At 39.4% G+C, this 20,486-nt stretch overlaps 1 protein-coding gene across 12 annotated transcripts in view; it reads right to left on the bottom strand.

The window, feature by feature from the left end:
* map7d3 (MAP7 domain containing 3) overlaps nucleotides 1–20,486 on the bottom strand; it is a 30,898-nt gene that overhangs the window by 9,276 nt on the left and 1,136 nt on the right. Inside the window, exons 2-13 of one of the 12 annotated variants that reach the window (XM_085184572.1) lie at nucleotides 10,252–10,353; nucleotides 9,858–9,938; nucleotides 9,411–9,574; nucleotides 9,041–9,152; nucleotides 8,517–8,600; nucleotides 7,444–7,551; nucleotides 6,611–6,712; nucleotides 6,088–6,186; nucleotides 4,233–4,358; nucleotides 2,363–2,502; nucleotides 318–445; nucleotides 6–223 (exon numbers count right to left, since the gene is read on the bottom strand). In XM_085184572.1, coding sequence (XP_085040698.1) covers nucleotides 6–223; nucleotides 318–445; nucleotides 2,363–2,502; nucleotides 4,233–4,358; nucleotides 6,088–6,186; nucleotides 6,611–6,712; nucleotides 7,444–7,551; nucleotides 8,517–8,600; nucleotides 9,041–9,152; nucleotides 9,411–9,574; nucleotides 9,858–9,938; nucleotides 10,252–10,353 — 1,464 coding nt within the window. The remainder of the gene's footprint in view (nucleotides 1–5; nucleotides 224–317; nucleotides 446–2,362; nucleotides 2,503–4,232; nucleotides 4,359–6,087; nucleotides 6,187–6,610; nucleotides 6,713–7,443; nucleotides 7,552–8,516; nucleotides 8,601–9,040; nucleotides 9,153–9,410; nucleotides 9,575–9,857; nucleotides 9,939–10,251; nucleotides 10,354–20,486) is intronic. The other 11 variants (XM_085184582.1, XM_085184598.1, XM_085184608.1 and 8 more) reach the window with 11 other exon arrangements.

Here is a 20,486-nt window from a genome sequence, read left to right as displayed (position 1 = left end):
CTCACCATCTTTGTCTTTGGTCTTGCTGGAATCAGAGGACTGTTGAGCCACAGCTTGAACAGGACATAGATCTTTGGACTTGGAGTTCCTCTTTCGTAAGGTTGGTGGTCCCGCTGGAGCGAGAGGCTTCTGGATGGGTGGGGGTTTGGTTGATGCAGGCTGAGGAGACGGTGGGCGTTGTTTCATTGCGCCTGGAGAGGCTGGGCGCATCTTAGGGCTTTGCCTGCAGAAGAAATTGTGTGTGGCATCTTATTTTCGGACTTAAAACCAAATGAAAATGCATGTGTTTCATAACAAATCCTGTGTAGGAGTCTTACTTGGGTGCTGAAGGCGAAGGAGTCCTCTTTGGACCTGGACTGGGGGCAGGCGATGGCGAGCGGTGCCGACCTGGAGTGGATGGGGAGGCAGGACGTTGCCCCACAGGTGATGTTAACTTCTTATCTTTCTGTAATTTCACAAAAAAAGGACACAAGTGGAGACAGTATTAATAAAACCCCTCGCAAATAGGGTTATTCCAAGAACGTAAAACCAATTCCCACAAAATCCTTTGTGTATTATGAAATATTTATAGAACATATATAAAAACAAAGTACTTTAGTGATGAATTTAAGTGATCCCTCCCCCAAAAAAAGCTTTTACTTTGTTACAAACTCCTCACCGTATTCTTACTTTTGCTGCAGGTCTTGAAAATTTACTTTAAAACAATTACTGGTTTGTATTGAGATGTAATACAAATATAAGTCTTTGAATTCCAACTATCCACATTATCCATTCAGTACATCTTGAGGAGAGATGATAACATGATGGTGAGAAAAGTCAGAGGCTTCTGACATTGGGTCCCACGGTCTGGGTGGGGTCTGCTTTGCATGGCCTGATTTGTCCATAATCAGGCCACTGTGAATCCCTTTGTTTCATACTATGACAATGAAGCCCTTCACAACCACAGCGAAGGAGGAAGAAAGCCAGGTTTAGAGAGAACCAGGCACGGCAGACCAACAAGCGAGACCATACAGATAAGACCCTCAAGCATCAGCAGTATGACATTTTGCCCATGTTTAAATGAACGACCAGCAAAGTTCAAAGAGCAGCTGCATGAGTAACATTTCCCTATGGTTAGCATCCTGCAGAAGTACTTTGACAGGCAAATGTAGCAGGATATATGCATATACAGTGACATGAAAAAGCATTTGTTCCTTCCTGATTTCTTCTTTTTTGTGCATATTTGTCTTACTCAAATGTTTCAGATCTAACAAATTCTAATATTAGACAGAGATCACTGGTTAGTTATCAAAACCTAACTGGCTCTATGTGGAAAAAGTAACCCACCCTCCTTTAAATGATGAGTTGACTGTAATGAATCACATTTATGGAAACCTGAGTTTATTTTCTCTAACTACACCCAGGCATGCTTAATGTCAGAGCTGCTGAACCAAGAAATCGTTTAAATAGAAACTGTCTAACAAAATAAAGTGGGCTAATAAATTTCGAAAAGCAACACACAGCGCTGCGATCTAAAGAAACAGCCGAGAAAGAAAGTTATTGACAACTATCAGTCTGGAAAGTCATTTCTAAGGCTTTGGGACTCCGGTGAACCACAGCAAGAGCTATTATCCACAAATAAAGAAACCTCTACACCTTCACAAGAGTGTGCGACTACCACAAATACTCCAAATGTGCATTGATGACTCACTAATAAATCAGGAAGGGGGCAAATTATTTTTTTCCATACCACTCTGTTTGTTGCACAAATTTTAATGTAGGAAATTTTTCATTTTGGCTTCTGGATACAACATGAACAAATATGAACACCAAGCACAGCACAGACTACATAAAACCCACCACCACAGTAGAACAAACACTGACACTGTACACACAAATATCACACAGATTTATTAGTACACTAAACACACAGTCACTGTAGGTAGCACTACCTGCTGTGCTCCCTCTTGCTACAATGTTACCAAAACCAAACTTTTTCTGTCCATGATTTCCAAACAAAATGTAACAACTTTCCCACAGAAATAAAACTATAGCTTTGCTACACGTTTTTTTTAATTATATATTATAATCAAAACTGCATTAAATTATTTCAAGCACATCTTCTATGAGCAGAATAACATACCCTGTCGTTCTTATAGTCACAACCAAATGTGTAACCTAAATGTGTCTATCGCTCGGAAATTTGGATATAGATTAGGAGATGCCAGCTAAAGCCCTACATCCAGGTTACTCCATCAGCAAATGCAAAGTGATACTAAACAAATCGAACATTATTTTTCAGTTTTCTGACATGAGAACATATTTAAAATTGAGATCAACGATTAAAAGCTAAGTTCAGTTATTAAAACGAAGGTGTTCATACCATCGAAGGGTCCAGGGCTCCATCGGCTGACACAGATGTGGTCATGCTGCTCTTCTGTCGGTCGCTGCTGCGGCTGCGCACTGGACCACGGGGTGGGTGCAATGGGCTGGCAGAGGCTGAGCGAGGACACAGGTGACACTCTGGTAAAGGACACAGTCATCGCAGGACCATGGGAGCACAACCAATGGGAGGAGTGACAAGCGACCAAATTGGGCAGCAAAGCAGCAAAAAGCAAAAGGAGTGAATGATTAAGAAAAGAGGGGGAATACAGAGGTAAGGTTGGGGAAAGAAGGGATGAGGAAGGGAGAATGATGGATGGAAGAAATGAAAAGTTTTTGTAAGGAGAAAGAGCACAAAAAAAACAAAAAAGCGACTTGTTAGATATAGCTCATTACGCAGGGAAAAGCTTAATTTCTGAAACTCCGGACGGGCTGGAAATTACTGGAGACACATAACAAGCAGGGAGCAACAATGTGGCAAAAACCCAAACACCCTGCAGCTTCTGGATACAACATGAACAAATCTAAACACCGGGCACCATAAGCACAGCACAACACACATTATGTAAAACCTACCACCACCAAAGTAGAACGCACACTGACACTGCACACACACAAAAATCACACAGATTTATTAGTACGCTAAACACATAGTGAATGTAAATAGCACTGCTTGCTGTGTTCGAGTACAGTAACTAGAGTATGAGTAATGAGTAATACGCCTTTCTTTTGTCATGCTGTAACTGTTCCTAATCAGAGAGAGACCGACCTTTCGAGTTTCAGGACAGGACTGAGAAAGAACTATAAAACTGTAACGGCAAAGGCTCTAACACACTGTCTTTAGCAATTAGGTTAAGTCTAGCCTGCAGTTAGAAGAGGAAATGGTGCTGTGCACTAGCTTGCTGTGTCAGATTGAGGGATTAACCATCATAATCCCGAGACCCAAAGAACTCTCCCTGCCACAGCCTGTTCACTAAATTCATTCAGAGTTTATTCTGCGCCGCAGCAACGACTATGAAAGCTACCCTGTAATGAGCTGCTGCTAATGTGGGTGAGTCATGCTTCTACTGGGGCTATACTTGGCAGAGGATCTATACCTTCTAACAGGTTTGTAACACTAGAAATACAGCTGCAGCTTTGAAGTGCTTTACAGTGCACTCCCCTTCCTACCTATAAAAACACACAGTCAACCAGGGAAAAAGAGGTATTCATTATGTGGGTGTGTGTTAATCATTGCAGGCTGTCAACCAGTATATAGCAATTGATCATTACCACCACAGCAAAAAACGTATTCACGTTAAGGCATGTCAGTCATCGAGAGCGACATAAAAACCCACACAGGATGCTTTAAAGCATCCATAATATCAACACATATTATGCCTCACTATGAGAACTCATGGAATGGCACAACAGACCTACTCTGATGTAACAAGAACCAATAGGTAAGCAGCTTAGAGTAAATCTCCTAGTGTGGACCCTGAAGCTACTGTGAGGCAGAGAAATGCTCCTGATCAAGACTGCCCTGCACAGCCCAGCTCAGCACACAACAACCGATTGTAAATGCATGTAAACTAAACATGTGTGAGTATGTCAGTTTATTTGTTAGAATGTAAATACACTTTCTCATGCAATTTATTATGATTAATTACTGTGCACACGTTAACATTAGATCACTACAACTGCAGTCAAAACTCTGAAGCGACCAATCACTTTGAAAAGTCCAAAAGTGCATCTGGGCAGTGGAATGAAATCATCTAGTTAACTGATAATGGGAATAACTAGGTTGACTTTTTACTGATGAAACGAGAGGGTAACCAGGTCTGTCCCTGGCCAACTTTCCTCTCTATCAGGGTCTCCTAAGCGGAGGTTACCTGGGGCATCTGTTCCTTCAGCGGACAGGGCGGCAGCGCTCTTGCTCCTAGCTAGTGAGGCCTGGGTGGGTGTGAGCAGGCGACTAAGGACCCCTCCATCCACAGTAGTGGCCAGTGGCCTGCGAGCTACACGGCCGAAAAAACACAGATCACCGGAAAAAAAGCAAGAGAATGTAAAGGCCAAGATAGAAAGAGTGGATGAGAATGGGGAATAAAAGTAAAGAAACAAAGTTCACCATGTGATTTAACAAGAGAATCAACATACAGAACCAAAAGTAATGGCTCTCGTCTTAGATAGGTTCCTTATAAACTGTCTTTATACTTTCATAAATATAGAGTTAAAGAAGGATACTCAATAAAAGACAGTACATAAGGTGACCGTGGAAAAGTACCGAGACTGATCAAAGAGTTTGCCTGGTAGGTGATTAGTGAAAAGCTCATCAAAGTAATGGTTCCTTAGGATTTGCTGAAGGGAAAAACAAATTATGAAATGACTTTAAAGCAATCAGAAGAATAATACTGGGTAAGAAGAAGAGAAGAATAAACAAAAGAATAGTGACCATGTCTATTACAGTTCTACATCTAATGCTGTGCAATGTTCTCTATTGTGGAAATAGAAAAAAACGGTCCAAATTATTCCTGTAAAGAAAGAGGACGACTACAGCCCTTCTAAAAGCACACTAGCTAAGACACTAAGAAAATTCCCCATTAAGGCTGCTGATACTTAAAAAAATAAAAACTGCAACTGAGAAATATTTGGCGCTTATAATAGGTTGTTTTTGCTACATGTACCTAAATGTTAGCTCTTCAAAAGGAGATTCTAGATTCTCACTTCCTTTTATAGCCCCTTCCTGAGGAGACATGTGTTGTTGACAGACCTGATTTTTGTTAATCATTTAGTGGCTGCCCGCTGAGGCTGGCGACATGACTTCCTGCTGTTTCCTACTCTATATCCAGGTCATAATTTCTGTAGTTATTTTTGTAATAAGGGTAGAATTATGAAAAAAAATTAAAATTAAGCTCTAAAATGCTGATTCAGTATGGAAGACGGCTTATGTGTTGTGCTACTGCTCAGATTAAACACACAGAACATACATGAATAGCAGACAAGAGCTTTTTTCTTTAGTTTCATACATACAAAGTGACTGGTTTGGCTACGGAACAAATAAAAGCACTGGTTGTTAATAGCAACACAGAGTACAGTGATTTGCTTAGGTCATTTGTGTGCTCTGTGGCTGCTATGTTGGGATGGCACGGACACACACCGCAATGAAGCACGAGTGACTTAAATCCACCTATGACGTCATGTTGGAGGGAGAAAACAATCAACACTTTGTGACAACAAAACAATACACAGTGTTAGTCCAAGCAGAGCACACAACAGACACTTCCTTAGTGAACACTTGAAAAAATGAAAAGATAAAAAAATAAAATACAAAAGGGGGTTAAAACAAGATTCACGTCCAGTGAGAAATGTGACGTAGAGCAGCATCAGCTAGGTCAAGACAGCAAAAAGGTTAAAGGATTGATGGAACAAGCATAACGTTCACAGAAAATCAAAGACAACTGGCAGCGTAGAGAAAACTGCATCTGAGCATTTAGGTAAATGAGAACATGAATGGAAAAAAGGCCATATGCAGCAAGAAGATCCAGCATTAAAAAAACCTTGAACTTCATAAGTCTGAAAGGAGATAAATGAGATTTTTTATCCCTAAAAGCTCTTAGCAGCAGTCAGCGTTGTTATGGATTTAAAAATACAAGAGGATTCAGAATGATGAAGTAGCATCAGAGCCACATGCTTATTATTTAAAGACAGATGCATGAGTGTTGCATGCTGATTGTTCATGCTAGCCACCTTGATCATCCGTTGTCCCCTTATCAGGCTTTGCAGGGGTCTGTGCTCTGCCCAGACTTACTCGCGTAAGGGAGGAACTTCTCTTCTTCACAGAACGGCCTGGGAACATGAGAGTGGAGTTACAGCCGAGCAGGCACTGGGCGAGTCAACAAGGAAACCCTTAAGAAAGTCTACAAGTCATGTGCACTTTGTTTTGCTTTATGTGAGTCACCGGGTTAAGGCTGACAGCAGCTGATGCCCCAGTTTAAGAGATGAAGCCGTGATACAAAGACGAGCTTCAACTTTTCCATCTGATCACACTAGCTCATTCTCCCTAAATCAGAGCTGACTATTGTAATACTACTCTTAGCCTCTTTAAGTGTTTCAACAAAATAACAAGCAATAAGCCAATCTTTAGTGTGCATGTCATGCATAAGACACAGCTGAGTGTTTAATAAATAATGCAATATTTTGACAAATTGTGTATTCAACACAATATTGGTTATTAAAGTATCATGCGAGACGAAGAGGGGATCTTTTGCACCTGTCTGTTCCACCTGAAGCTTTTTGTCGTCTTCCTTACTGGCCTGATCAGCATTGGCATTGCTAGGTAACCGGTTACAAGATGAACTCCTTGGCTTAACACCTGAGGGACAATGATGAAATAACCCAAAGGTGAAATAACGAGACTAGCTTGTAACTGGTACACAACATTTTGGAATTCATTCATATATTGTATTCAGAGTGGTGGCATAATTTATTATGAAACAAGCTGAGAAGTAAAGAGAAACCAGTTATGCTGAAAAGGAAAATAAAAACGACACTGTCAGCCTGAAGAGGCTGTGAAGAGATGTGATTCACCCAGCTGCGTTGATTATTTCCTGTAGAAATCAAATACCCGTTTCATGATTTTTTTTGCACACTTCTACTATATTCTACGTGAATCAAAACAGGATTGAGTATATTGTAACAGAAGAGTGACAGCTCTCTATAATACAAGAGAATATTCATGAACATCATCGTTTGGTGCTCAGCAGCCCTTAAAACTATTTACTGATTAATGAATCCGAAGAGATGCAGTGAATGTATGCAGAAGAACTGGGCAGTATCTGGAATCAGGAATGAGAAACAGATTAAAGCAGTTTTACCGATCCCTCTCTGCATCAGTGAGTCTGTTAAACCCTGGATATGAAAAAGGAGAGGGGTCAGAGTTCGTTCAGTTTGCTCCATTTCAGAAATGGTACAATACCTGAAAAAGCTCATTCATAAATATTCTCACACACACACAAAAACAAAACACTTGTTGGTTAAGTTGGAGCACTGGGTAGGATGGAAGCAGGGAGGAAGGAGGAGAGGGAGGGAAGCGAGGAGACTTACGTTTGTCAGGTGATTTGAGGAGGGTGGCGGAGGAGGAGGATAGGCGTTTGCTGATGCCAGCCTCAGGCGGCTGTTTCAGGTTTGTGGTGGATGTGGAGCGCTTGTCCACTAAGAGGGAGGAGGAAAGACAGACAAGGGAGGCGGGATTTAAGCTGGAGGCAAAAGGGAGGGAATTTAGGTTCACAAAAGGGAGTAACATGACATCTGCTGTATTTCAATACCTCCAACAGGCAAAGGGCTATAAGTTAATACACCTGAAATAAAAGGACACAAACTATACTTGTCTTTGGGGATGGATTTTCCTATTAACTTAATTGATCATGCTATCATGCTACTAACAAAATGGGCATTCAGCAACACACCGAATCGACAACAGTACATGCCATAAGCATAAATATCAAAACACAGCCACTGTGATTTCAGAATCAGGCATTGCTGTTAGTTAGTAAACAAAAAAGTTTATGTTGAATCCCTCCAAGAGCAGAGCATAAGCATTATATTGTCTGTGCCAGATACAATAGTGCTTTCTTGGAATACCATTCAAAGAGGAATTATTGCAAAGTCACCCATGTGATCTTGAAATGCACAACAATAGGAATGAGCAATTACAGCCAGAATTCAGGAATAAAATGGCTTTTACATTTAAAATCCTTAAATATTAAAAACGATTTGCATTCATGTCCTTACTTCAGGCCTGTGGGGTTTTTTTTTTTTAATATAGATTTTCTAGTTCTTATGATTATGAGCTGTGTGCGTACACATGTCAGTTAGTTAAGGCAGCTTCAGAGCATTAAGGATAGGTTGACTGCCTTTGCAAAAAAATGTATTGGGTATATAAAAATTTGTTGATTAGTTACAATGTCAAAAACAACAATGGAAAAAGTGACCAGTAACCAAACCTATAGCTCAAAGGCTCTAAAGAAAAAATATTAGTAAAATAACACAAACAAAAAACTGCATGAGGTTGGTGGAAACAAAGGTAGTGGGAGGAAGCATTGCCAGTGCATTTGGAGAGCCAGTGACTACCCATGCTGTGAAGCTACACCAGTGAATTAAATATTAACAAACAAAACCTTGATGACTCCTTGGTGGCTTTTCTGGTGAGGGAGAGGAGATAACTATAGTTACTGGAGATGAGGCACTGGCATCAGAATCTCCTGTGGGAAAAGACAGCTCTCAGGAAAGAGCGATAAAACATATGACATCATGACATATCCTTCAAATAAGTGAAAGAGATGAAGGTTAGAAATGGCTGATAGTCATCAGCCTTCGCTTGACACCCACTGTTCAGATTATCATCTGAACACCGGACTATCATCACATACACCGGACGGGTTTGATTTTCTGGTGGACACGGTAAAATGAGGGCTGAGAGGCCGTCTGAGAGGGCTTTGATCAGACAACAAGCAAGAATGCTGTGATTTGGCTAAACTAACTGTCTACGACTCAACTGGGTTTATCTGTTGTTTGCATTAGCTGCTGGAAAAACAAAACAAAAATAAAACTGCAATGAACCGCTTTCAGATTTAGGCCAAATTTCATCCCAGCTGTGGTGTAGCACACAATACACTGAACTATCAAGGACGAACTAAAGTACCTGTTCGTCCATCTGAGTCTGTGGACAGTCCTCCCCAAGACCATCTTTTCTGCCTCTGCTCGACTTGCTGACTACGCTCCAACGTCCGCCTCATCACTGCTTCATAGTGCTCCTGAGGAGGGAAAAAATGCAAGTCATTTGCAGCTGACTAACATTTGCACCTAAAACAAAAAACAGAAGATGATCTGTAGCTTTCATAACTGTATTACAATTCAACTGCGCGGTGATGGTCCTTTAAAAATATGAAGAAAAACAGTGTAAGCTGTGTTTTTATGTAAATTCGATTCTTTTAGTCACAAATGTCAGCTGAGCAGCAGTGAGCGCTGCTGAGTAGATCACATTACTCTGCTTCCACCCGTGTTGAAGCTACCTTTTCTTCTTCCTGTTTCTGCTTCCTCTTCTGCTCCACAGCCAATCTTTTCTGCTCCTCCTTCCTTCGCTGTTCCTCAACCTTTTTCTGACGCTCTTCCATCTGACGCTCCACTTGCAGCTTGGCCTTGCGCTCCCGCTCCATGATCTGAGATTCTCGTAAAGCTGGCAATATGAGCATGCAGTACAAAGAAATCACTCGTCAGTATGTTGGTTTTTTTTTATTTTATTTGTACTGAATAAACATATTAGTAAGACCAAACTAAGTAAATGAAAGATTTCTATTGGTGGATTGCAGCTAACAGCTATATCCAATTGTTAGGTATTTTTGTTTAAAAATGAATAAAACCATTGCTCATTTAATAAACTCAATATCAGATTATTTGAGTATTTACTGTAGTTTTTTGGCTAAAATATCTTAATCCCAAAACTGGGGTTATCCTCTTACCCTGTTGTCTCTCTGCCTCCTCACGTCTCTCTTTTGCCACCCGCAGTCTGTCGTCTGTTCTAAGTGTGGCACCGTCAAGTACTGCAGGCACACGTGCATATGTGGTTTATAGGTAAAGCATGTGCATGAATACTTACACATATAACTTGATGGTGGATTACGATGCAGCATAGCGTAACAAAGGCTTTGTATCAGGCAGGCAGATGTGTGCATGTGACTCATTAATGAGCTTTGTCAACTGTCACGGTAATAAGGTGATGACTAAGATTTACCTGCATTAAGCCACACTGAGAGGATGGCAGAAAAGGATTGGGAGTTGCATCTAATGTTTCAGATTATGGACGACAATAACCTCATGAGAGGGTAATATCTGTATAGATGTAGTGTCATTTACCTGGCCTGCACCCCTGAGGTTTAGCTGGTGTGTTATTTGTAGGTCCTGGGCTGTTTCCCGCCAAGCTGCGCCTTTCCTCGGCTTGTGCCTGTGCAGCTGCAGCTGAATGAGAGAACAAACAAGTCCTTTTACACAGCTTGTTCAAGGCAGGAATAATGTGCCACTATTTTGCCTATTCTGCATAAAGTGTATGCAAGGCAGAAAGAGGTAGCAATGCAACACTGTTGCGCTTTTAAAGCCAACAGTAGACACAGTAACAGCACCGATCTGATGTCTGCATAAAAGGTAGACCCACAATGTTGTGTTATACTTCCACCATCTCTGATTCCACATTGAGAATTGTGGGAGAATTACGCTGGTGTGGTGAGATTTGGACCGAATAAGTGCATCGTTCACTACCATTTTAAAGATGGCCTTTTACAAAAGGCAGTGGGCACTTTTAATCTGTCATTTCCAGTTTGGATCATGCGTATAAAAACTCCAGATTCAGAAATTCAAATGATTTGATTTGTATCAATTAGGGCTGCCACGATTAGTCGACTAGTCACGATTACGTCGACTAGTCACGATTATGTCAACTATCAAAATTGTCGACGACTGATTTAATAGTCGACGCGTCGTTTGAAGCTTTGTAAGATCATAAAAGACGCAGGAATAAGTAGTAGGATTTAAGAGTGTAATAACTGAACAGACTGAAACAGAAGATGGCAGCACTGCATGTTCAAGGATGCCAGCTGCCGTTAAACCCCGAAGAAGAAGAAGAAGCTGTCCCAGAATTCATAGCGCAGCCCAGCTCAGTTTCCAACAATGGCGGCAGCTAGTTAGTTTTAATATTACTCTTATTATTCTTTCTGGGTCACAAAATAAACGTTTAACATATTTTCAGGCGAGAATGTAGCTGTGTAAACCTCAAATATCTGCTCAGTTTATCAAGACACCACATATTTTCAAAAGCGCTCCGACGTTTTCGGAGACGTCTCTTAGCCACTAGCTCGATAGCTAGCCGGGGGCAAGGCTCACTAGAGCCGTGAGAACACCGGACTCCCGGCAAATCATTTTCAAACCCACCGCTGTCTTTCGCTACTCAGGTTAAATATATCTAAGTCACTTAGATAACTTAAAATGTTATTGTTTGGCTTTTTGTAGTATTTTATTTGTTCCTGAGTAAATCAGTTTGGCTGAGATTAAAGTTATAGTTTTTACACAGCTGAATAAACGTCAAGCAGACAGCTGATTATCAGAAGTGTGAGATGCTCGAGAATATACTCCGGTGTCCTGTTATATTTTAGATAGCAAGGAGTTTATTAAACTTCACCGAAACAATCTGCAAATTTCATTAAAATTTAACAAACTATCATCTTGTCTTTATTTTTAGTTAGCACATACCTTAAACACTTAAAGCTGTAAGCTAATGATAGTTATATAAGAGCAGATGCTGCTGGTGCAATAAGCTGTACGTTTTACGTCCAATGGATGATGATCTGATTAGTCGACTAATCGCAAAAATAATCGGTGACTAGTCGACTATCAAAACAATTGTTTGTGGCAGCCCTATGTATCAATTAAAAGACAGTGTGATGAGGGACCAAAAGACTAATGTTATACAAATTGTATTTGTTTCCATGACACACACAAACAAAAAAAACAACCAAAAAAACCCCCCCACACTTGTATTCCTAATCACTTATCCAGCAACAGGAAACTCTGGACATGTCAGCAGTACCTTGCAGGGAATACGGCTTCCACTGGTAAACATCCAAATGTTTGTTAAATACCAGTTACGTTTTGGCTAAGATTTGGCACTTATCTCTCAAAAGATGTTCAGATAACAGAACCGTTTTTGGTTGCTTTGTCTTAGTCCGTTCGGAGGTCTACTTTATGTGGCAAAGGGTCCTTGGCCAAGACATTGATCTAAAAGTTGAGCTTGATGGCATGCAAGCACCTTACAAGGGGACAATACTAAGGCCCAAAGCACAGCAAGTACAGTCTGTTTAAACCATTAGTTCAAACCAAAACAATTTGAATAAGTTGTTTTTTATTGTTCTGTTTTGTTTGCTTTCCATATGAATGGTAAATCTGGAGAGATCTAATAGATCTGAAGCTATACAACAATCCAGTTATTCAACCATGTTTGTGGTCAGCTGTGTAGTTATTCATACAGTGCTTTCTGTGACAAGCTTCAATGATAAAGTAGAATAAAGCCCTTGTTAGCTTCCTGGTATACAGCATGTGCGCCCACAGGTGTACAAAATTTCATATAAAAATATCCAGAAAACATAAAACCAACTGATGACTAATTTCCACATGTACCCAAAAACAAAATCACTGCTTTAACAGTTGATGTGCGTGCAGTCTGTCCTATAAAAAGTCTAACTCCAAGAGAAGATCAGCTCTCCCATCAAACTATCGCAGGGTCAATAGTCCTTTCTTCAGCCAAAACTATTCATAAAAAAAAGTATGGTTAAAGGACAGAAAGTCAGGAAGGAAGCACATGAAGGACATGATCAAGGTTTATGAGAAGGGGATCAGTTACCAGTTTCTTCCCTTCTTGTTGGCATTATATAAATGCTGACAAAGAGCAAAAGGATAGTCAGTCCTGTGACTGTGAAAGCATCTCACTGTCTCCACTGCAACTAAGCAATCCTATTGTTAATCTTAAAAATATATATTTTCTATTATGAAAACAACTTTTCATATGCTTTTTAAAAAAGATCCAGAAAAGACTCTCTCTCCAGGTTTTAACACAAGCAATTTATCTCATATGACTAATGTCATAATAAAGTTAAAATGCTGGAGATATTAAGAAAGCTCTGGAGATTTCTTGCTGCAAAGAAGCTCCTTAAGTACTAACAAACTGGGACCTTATAAAAATGATTGTCCAAGTGGTGCAATAGGATAAATAGAGCCAATAATTGTTTAAGGAAGCAACACTGTTGTTGCACAAAGGTATTCTAAGTGACTGAAGAAAAAAATGTTCCTGATCTTGTTAGACTGCTCATGCGAAAAGTATAGTACTTTCTCTTTGAATTAAAAAAACAAAAAAACAATGATACCATCAAGCAAATCCAGTATTTATTTTCCCATGTTAACATGAATCATGAGTCCTTATTCTAAATCTATTTTCATTTAGTTGGTGGATAAAGCAAGATGCTGGTCTTTACTGTCTTCTATGTATTACAAATAGTAATTTAAACGCACAATTTTTCAATTATTAACTGCCGGCTGCTACCCAGATGAATGCATGGGTTGAGGAGCCCATTGTCAAGTTTAATGCTACTCAGATTGCTTCACACTCAAAACCTCCATGACTGAATCACTGGGATGTTTGTAAACAGCAGTTACAAGATGCACTGCCCGTCCTACACAGAGCTTTGCAAACCTACGTCTACATGCTGTAGCCATCACTGTCAAAATACTTGGAAGAACCGGTAATGTGGGCTACTCTTTGTGCCGTTGTTGGCCCTGTTGTTTAATCCTATGCTGCTGAGAAGACAGAAGTCATAAGATACAATGAACTATTCGGTACTGATACTGAAGTAAAACTGGTTGTTAAAAAAAGAATAAAAACTGTCCCCTGCACCCATTATCTGTGCTTTCCATGTGTTCTTTTTTTTTTTATCTTTGATGTGTTTTTGCTTTTCTTCCTCTTTGTGATCAACTCAGCTATTATTCTCTTTCCGGTTTTAGACAACTTTTGAACCAATCAGTATTTGAGCTATACAAAGTAGGGCTGGGCGATATGGCCTAAAATTCATATTGCGATATGATTTGAAGCATGTGCGGTAACGATATATATCACAATATATTATTTTCTTCTGTATAACGTATTTTCCACACTGTAAGGCACATTTAAAATCCTTTAATTTTCTCAAAAATCGAGAGTGTGCCTTATGTATGAATTCTGGTTGTGCTTACTGCCGTCGAACTGATTTTGGCGTGCAGAAATCTGTTAAAAAAATGTTTTAGTACAACTTTGGTAAGCTGCACTGCTTCATGGTTTGTCAGAGCATTACGGCTGCCGTATTGAGGAGCTTCGCGGAGTAATCTGGGTCCAAAACTCCGTCCATTTCAGGTCCCAAAGTCAAACCAACACTGCTTTATCGGGTGTAACAATTAAGTTTAACATCCAGGCATCCATGAAAACAGAATTTATTAAATTTAACGGAGTTAGAAGTTAACAGGAAGTTAGCTCGCTAGTTTACACCTAAACATTTCATACCATGTTCTGACAGAGATTTTTGAAACTAATTCAAACGTACAGCTCTGCTACCACTTCCAACATAAATGAAGACAGAAAACTAAACAGTGGCGTTTGCAGGGTTACTGAAGTTGGACTACCTGGTATATACTGTTGTGCTACGTGATTGCTAGCGACATAGCTATGTTAGCATAACATTAGCACAGTGAAGCTGGAGGATGAACGCCAACTTTTTTCCACTCGATAAAAGTTAACGTGAGGGATTCTGGTGGTCAGGGACAAATGCAATCACATAGCAGGATGCTATACACGGGCCAAACTTCAGTCAGGAGAACAACTGAGATTATTCATCCACAATATGAGGTTAGTTATTAATATACTGCAACAACATGGGAATAGAGCAGCTGCGAGAGAATTCAACATTAATGAATCAATGTTACGGAAGTGGAGGAAGCGCAGTTTTTGGCTTTCCCCATATTTCAAAAGTGCTACATCTCTTTGCTATGACTGTCGCCCGCCATAATTTGCAGATGATAATGGTTTTAGCCGCTGCGATGCTTTCGACCAAAACAGGCGCAGCTTGATGACATCATCAACATGCGATAGAGCGATATAGTCAAAATCTCTATCGTTGGCCAAATTTATATCGTTTCTATCGTATATCGTTTATATCGCCCACCCCTAATGCAAAGCATCATCATGACAGGCCATGCACCAGCACCTCAAACAGTCTATGCTCACTGAATTCTCACAACCCTCATAATCCCACATTATTTGCCACCAGGGTAACATATACTATAGACAGCTTTAAAAGAAGCAGCCCCAGAGAGATTGAATTTAAGAAAACAAAGCTTTTCACCAGGTTGCTATGAGCAAACCACTCACCCACCATAGACACGGAATGGTTTTCCGAGTGTAGCATGTTCTCCTTGTATAGAAATCAACTCTACAAGTATTACTTTACTTTGTAAGGCAGAGAAGACAATGGACCCTTCTTACACAATGCAACAGTGCCAAATTTAGCAGTAAGAACTGTTGACTTACTAGACACTGTTTACTCCAGTGAAGCAAAGGAAATTAGACCTGTCAGGTTAACTATTCATGCACCAATTATCCAAACGGCAACCTCAATGCTCTCCAGTCAGAGACGTTAATGAAGGGTCGAAGTGTACAGCTGGTTCTCAGATGTTTACAAGTCACTTCACTTTTGTACTCAGACTCTCCTCTTCATTCCATTTGGAGAAGTCAATAAATGACGAAAGATTTGACTGCACTTTAAACAGTTTTGCTGACACACAACACGTAGCAGATTACTCATAAATAGACAGAGGATTCATAAATTACTTATTAGTCACTGTTTTTTTGTCATTAGGCAACAAATATTGGCAATCATACAATACCACAAGGAATACAGTAATAGAAAATCTTTATTAAAGTTATAGGAGTTTACATTATACGTTTGGTTACTAGTGTCTAAAATATGGATGACTGGACACTGATGAAACCTCTATAACTCTACAATCAACATATTTTTCCCTATTAGAGGAAAAAAACAACACCGTCACAAGATAACTGATATTAACTTACAGACAGCAAGGACAGGTGAAGTGCTTCTCATTCATGCTTATGCCTGTATCAAGGATCATACTGACTCAGAAATTAGATGAGTCATAGCTACAACAAAGAGAAACAAACCAAGCCTGAAGACTCACTCAGGACTCAGTGTCAAATCATATGAAATTTGTAATTTGCAATTTAAAGTGTCTTTATTAACAGTTAATGAAATGGTGGTGATATAACAAACTGCAGCAGAATAAGGATACGTTTATAAAGCGGGTGATGAAATGCTATATTTATATAAAACAATGTAAACAATTTAGCTGCTAATCCAAGCATGAAGTTTGACCTTGGTCATTCTGTAGTAGGTTTCACACTTCAAGATTGTAATTTCAGGAAACTGTACTGTCTGCAAAGAGGGAAGTATGACAGAAAGTGCAAACTGAGGAGGCAGCAGCTGTTAAGATAAAAAAAAAAAAAAAAAAGAAGCCTACTAGTGTGTAGCATAATCACCTGTAAAATAATTTTTTACTGTGTTTTTGGCTTCCACAGTCACAGTAGTAGTGACTGTAGTTTTAAAGAATAAGCAAAATATATATAAATACATCCAAGCAAGAGATGCATCTTGGAATAAAATGAGACAAATCTCTGCTATCAGACACATTCATGTGTTGATTAAAGTGCTTTCATGAGATGGCGAGAAGAGACACTGTTTTCCCAACAGACCTCAAGAGAGCCAGGTGTGCTCATAGAAATGAAAAGAGCCAATCAGAGGCACTCACTCATCCCTCCATCACTATGGAGATTTGCACACATTAACATACATCATTCCTGCTACACCACGACTCAGCAAAACCTTAAAGACACGAGACAGAGCATGGTTTTTTTCCTGGCTCAGAATGTGAGGCAGTAAAAGCAGTCGCCCCGTGACGAGTCTGCATTGGGTTACAGAAATATTTGCATGATAGTTCTGAACCCATCTAAATGGATGGCACATGAATCCTACATAACCAAGTAAGCTACTGGACTCATCTTTAGCACTCATTGTCAAAGTATAACTATCATCATTATCATCATTCTTATTATTGTAATACAGGAGTATTGATGGCAATCAACAAACATGTAAATAACTTGATTAAAATATTTTTGGAGTCCTTCTTGTAAGTTTAAACTTTTCTAACAGTCACCAGGGAAGCATTTTAAACATATCGAATCTTGTGAGCCAGGGTTTACAAGCTCATTTAGTCATAGACTCACTTACTTTAATGCAAAAGTGTATATATATTTTTTTTTTATACACAATCCTCTTTACACTATCTGAAATGCTTTGTTGTAACTCTTTGAACTTTCAAATCTCTTCGCAATTTGAGAGTTCAAAAACGAGTTAATGTTGATTATGTATCAGTGTTTTCTGGGATGACCAAAATCAGAAGAATGCTGATGAGCCGTCTCAAACGGCACATGCAAGAGATAGAAGCTGTGGATGACTGCTTGTTCAAACTCTGTTTGATAGATTATATATTTTCAGAGTGATTTTTTCCTCAATTGTTTGGAGAGGAATTGATAACTGCAGATGTTCTGAGCAAGAATCACCGGTAGCTGAAAATGTGGGACAAAAAAAACAACCAACAAGCAAAAAACTGCAGATAATATTCAATTTCCAAAACCACCAATCATAAAGTCTAAAGTTGTGAATTTTAGCTGGTATTTAATCTAACGCTTAACACTTAGGGGGTGGGGTGGATAGAGCCTATCCCAGCTGTCAGAAGCAGGATATGCCCTGGATAGATCACCAATCTGTTGCAGGGTTAACACAGACAACCACTCACACTCACACCAGTTAACCAATCCCTATGTATGTCTTTAGACTGTGGAAGAACATGCAAACTCCACACAGAAAGACAACATGCTGGCTTCAAACCTTGCTGTGACATAACACTACCAGCCACCACTCCACTGCACTGCCTACTCTGTAACATATTACAAACATTTAATATAAATCTGCACTTCTGTTGTGATGCTGAATCTCTAGCATTAGAAAGAGCAGATATACTTGTCGACTGAATATGATTTGCCTTCTCCTGATGGATTATTATGGCATCAGTAAAGACCACCAGGGGGGCTGATAATGACCCAGCTCTGCAGCCCAAACAAAACATGAAACAGGAAACAGGCCAGTCAGCCTTGTATCATAACAGTCTGAGGCAAATGCTAGTTCTCTTAACAAGAAGAATACTCATAAGACATGTTTTTACAACTTCCATCACATATTAGTATAGTGGACACACAAGAGTCAGATCAGTGGGTCAGGGTTTTCTTTCCATGGTTCCTTTCAACTGCACTCTTTATTGTGCCCTGCAGCATGGTGCAACTAAATAGCTTGCTGCACAGGAAGTGCCTACGTTGCTAAACATAAGGGTGGATTAACATCTGATATTGACTACATGGCCTTGTAATTCCAATTGATCACTATCAGATGCAAATATGCAGGCAAACATGAACCTGAACCACTGATTACTTTATTTTTTTCAATTAATTTTACCCAAAAATTCAGAAAATTATCATGGGTAATATTTGACTGAAAGGTTACCAACACAATGAGCCAACCAACACAAAATTTCAGGATGGATAACACAGCTGATAGATGCCTAAGAAACATGCACGCACAAACACACTAAATCTTCAATGGGATTACCAAGACCTACTCATGTAAAGGTAAGCCCTGGCTATTTGTAGTACCAGCAGGATGATGATGACAACTTTCCAAGAGAGTCTCCTGCTCTAAGTGGACCATTTTGTCTTACACAGAAAAAAATAAACATCAACAAATTTAATCATTCTCACATCCACTATTTTTAATAATTATATACTGCTCATATCCTATAGTGCTATTATTTTTCAGTCCTATAGGGTTAAGCTAAAAAATATAAATATATACATAAATATTATACATTCTCTAGATTTCTAATTAAACCCCAAGAAACATAGCCAAGTCGACCACTCTTTAAACTATACAGTTTATAAGACTTATTGAACCAAAACATTCTTGGTGCCAAGAGTGTGGAACTAATGTTCATGACTATTTGAGGAGTGACTATTGATGTGCAGACATTGAAAGCAAAGAGCATGTGTTAGCTTTTTGAAGTCTATACATTTTGTTATCTTTCTCCTTTGATAAGCAAAAATATGTTTATTATTAGATAAATTAATCCATGACTTTTTGTAATTTTTCTGTGGTGGAAGAGCCAAAAATCCCTGAATATCTGACATTTACTTGTTGTGTAACATCTCTTGAACCCTTTATTCATGCGTTTGGTCTTTGTTGCTGCGTGTAGGTCGAGAACCATGTTGAAATAAGCTCTGACGTGTTGCCCAAAGACACAAAAACTTTCTATTCAAAGACTTTCAAGAGGGGACAATTTGGAAATTTGTCCGTAAGCTATCCCAGCTCACCAAAGCTGGTAGAGAATCTGTCTTTGTGGAGATGGAAATATTAGCGTTAGATAACGTAAAGTGAAGTACCAACAATGTATAAACATACAAACTAACGCCTCATGAACTAAACTACTCTGGGGTTAGTCTAAGGTTAGTTATAGTCTATACAAATTAGCATGTTTTGCTATTCAAATCATCTGGTACGTGCATACATGAGTGTGGAAAATGTAACACATCCTCTCAGTCATTTTAAGAGGTAAAAATCAAAAGATGGGGCATTTCTGCTACACAACCAGAGTTAAGTGTACAGATCCAAGAAGCTACACATCAAAATTGAGGGTGGTTCATTTCCTCCTTTGGTTAAATCTAACCCAGTTCAGAAATACTTCTCATGCTTTTAATTCTGCTGCAGCATGTGTTAAGCCAGGATCCGGACAACCTTGTAGCGTTACTTGCAGCAGTGTGAGCTTGCTTCATAATAGCAGGGTACTTTTCTCCTTTCTCACATTCTTGTGGAAATGACCATGTACATGAGCTAGATTCCTAGCATTATTTTATTATTGTCAGTCCTCCACTTTGACTGAAGGCTGAAGGACTTTTGCTGAAGACATGTTTTAACTCCTCATAAAGCCTAGGACAGAAACGCATACCTCTAAACTTGGTAGAAATATTCATTAAAAGAAAAGAAAAACCCCAAAAAAACCCAAAAAAACCCCACCACAGAACTGAGGGCCAGACTGAAAACACTGAATGGAAAAATGAAAGAAAACAGGAAGAAGAACGGCACTAAAATGTGATCCATTTGTTGCCAGGAATAAAGCATGCCTACACCCAATCTGGGTATGTAGAAAAACCCCTTTTACGCTAAATTTAAAAAAAAAAAGAAAACAGGAAAAAAAAAAAGGCTTGACTGCTCAGCCAGCCATAACAAACCATGCATTGATACAGGCAGATACAAACACAGTAAACATCCACGTCCAAATCTGGATGGGCCCACTGATAGACTTCAGCTTGTACATAGTGCAGTCTCCAAAAGGCCAATGTG

The sequence above is a fragment of the Neolamprologus multifasciatus genome, chromosome 2 (assembly GCF_963576455.1).
Source record: "Neolamprologus multifasciatus chromosome 2, fNeoMul1.2, whole genome shotgun sequence".
In the NCBI taxonomy this organism is placed as follows: Eukaryota; Metazoa; Chordata; class Actinopteri; order Cichliformes; family Cichlidae; genus Neolamprologus; species Neolamprologus multifasciatus.
Note: the sequence above shows the minus strand (reverse complement) of the source record. Positions and strands in the feature narration are given on the sequence as shown.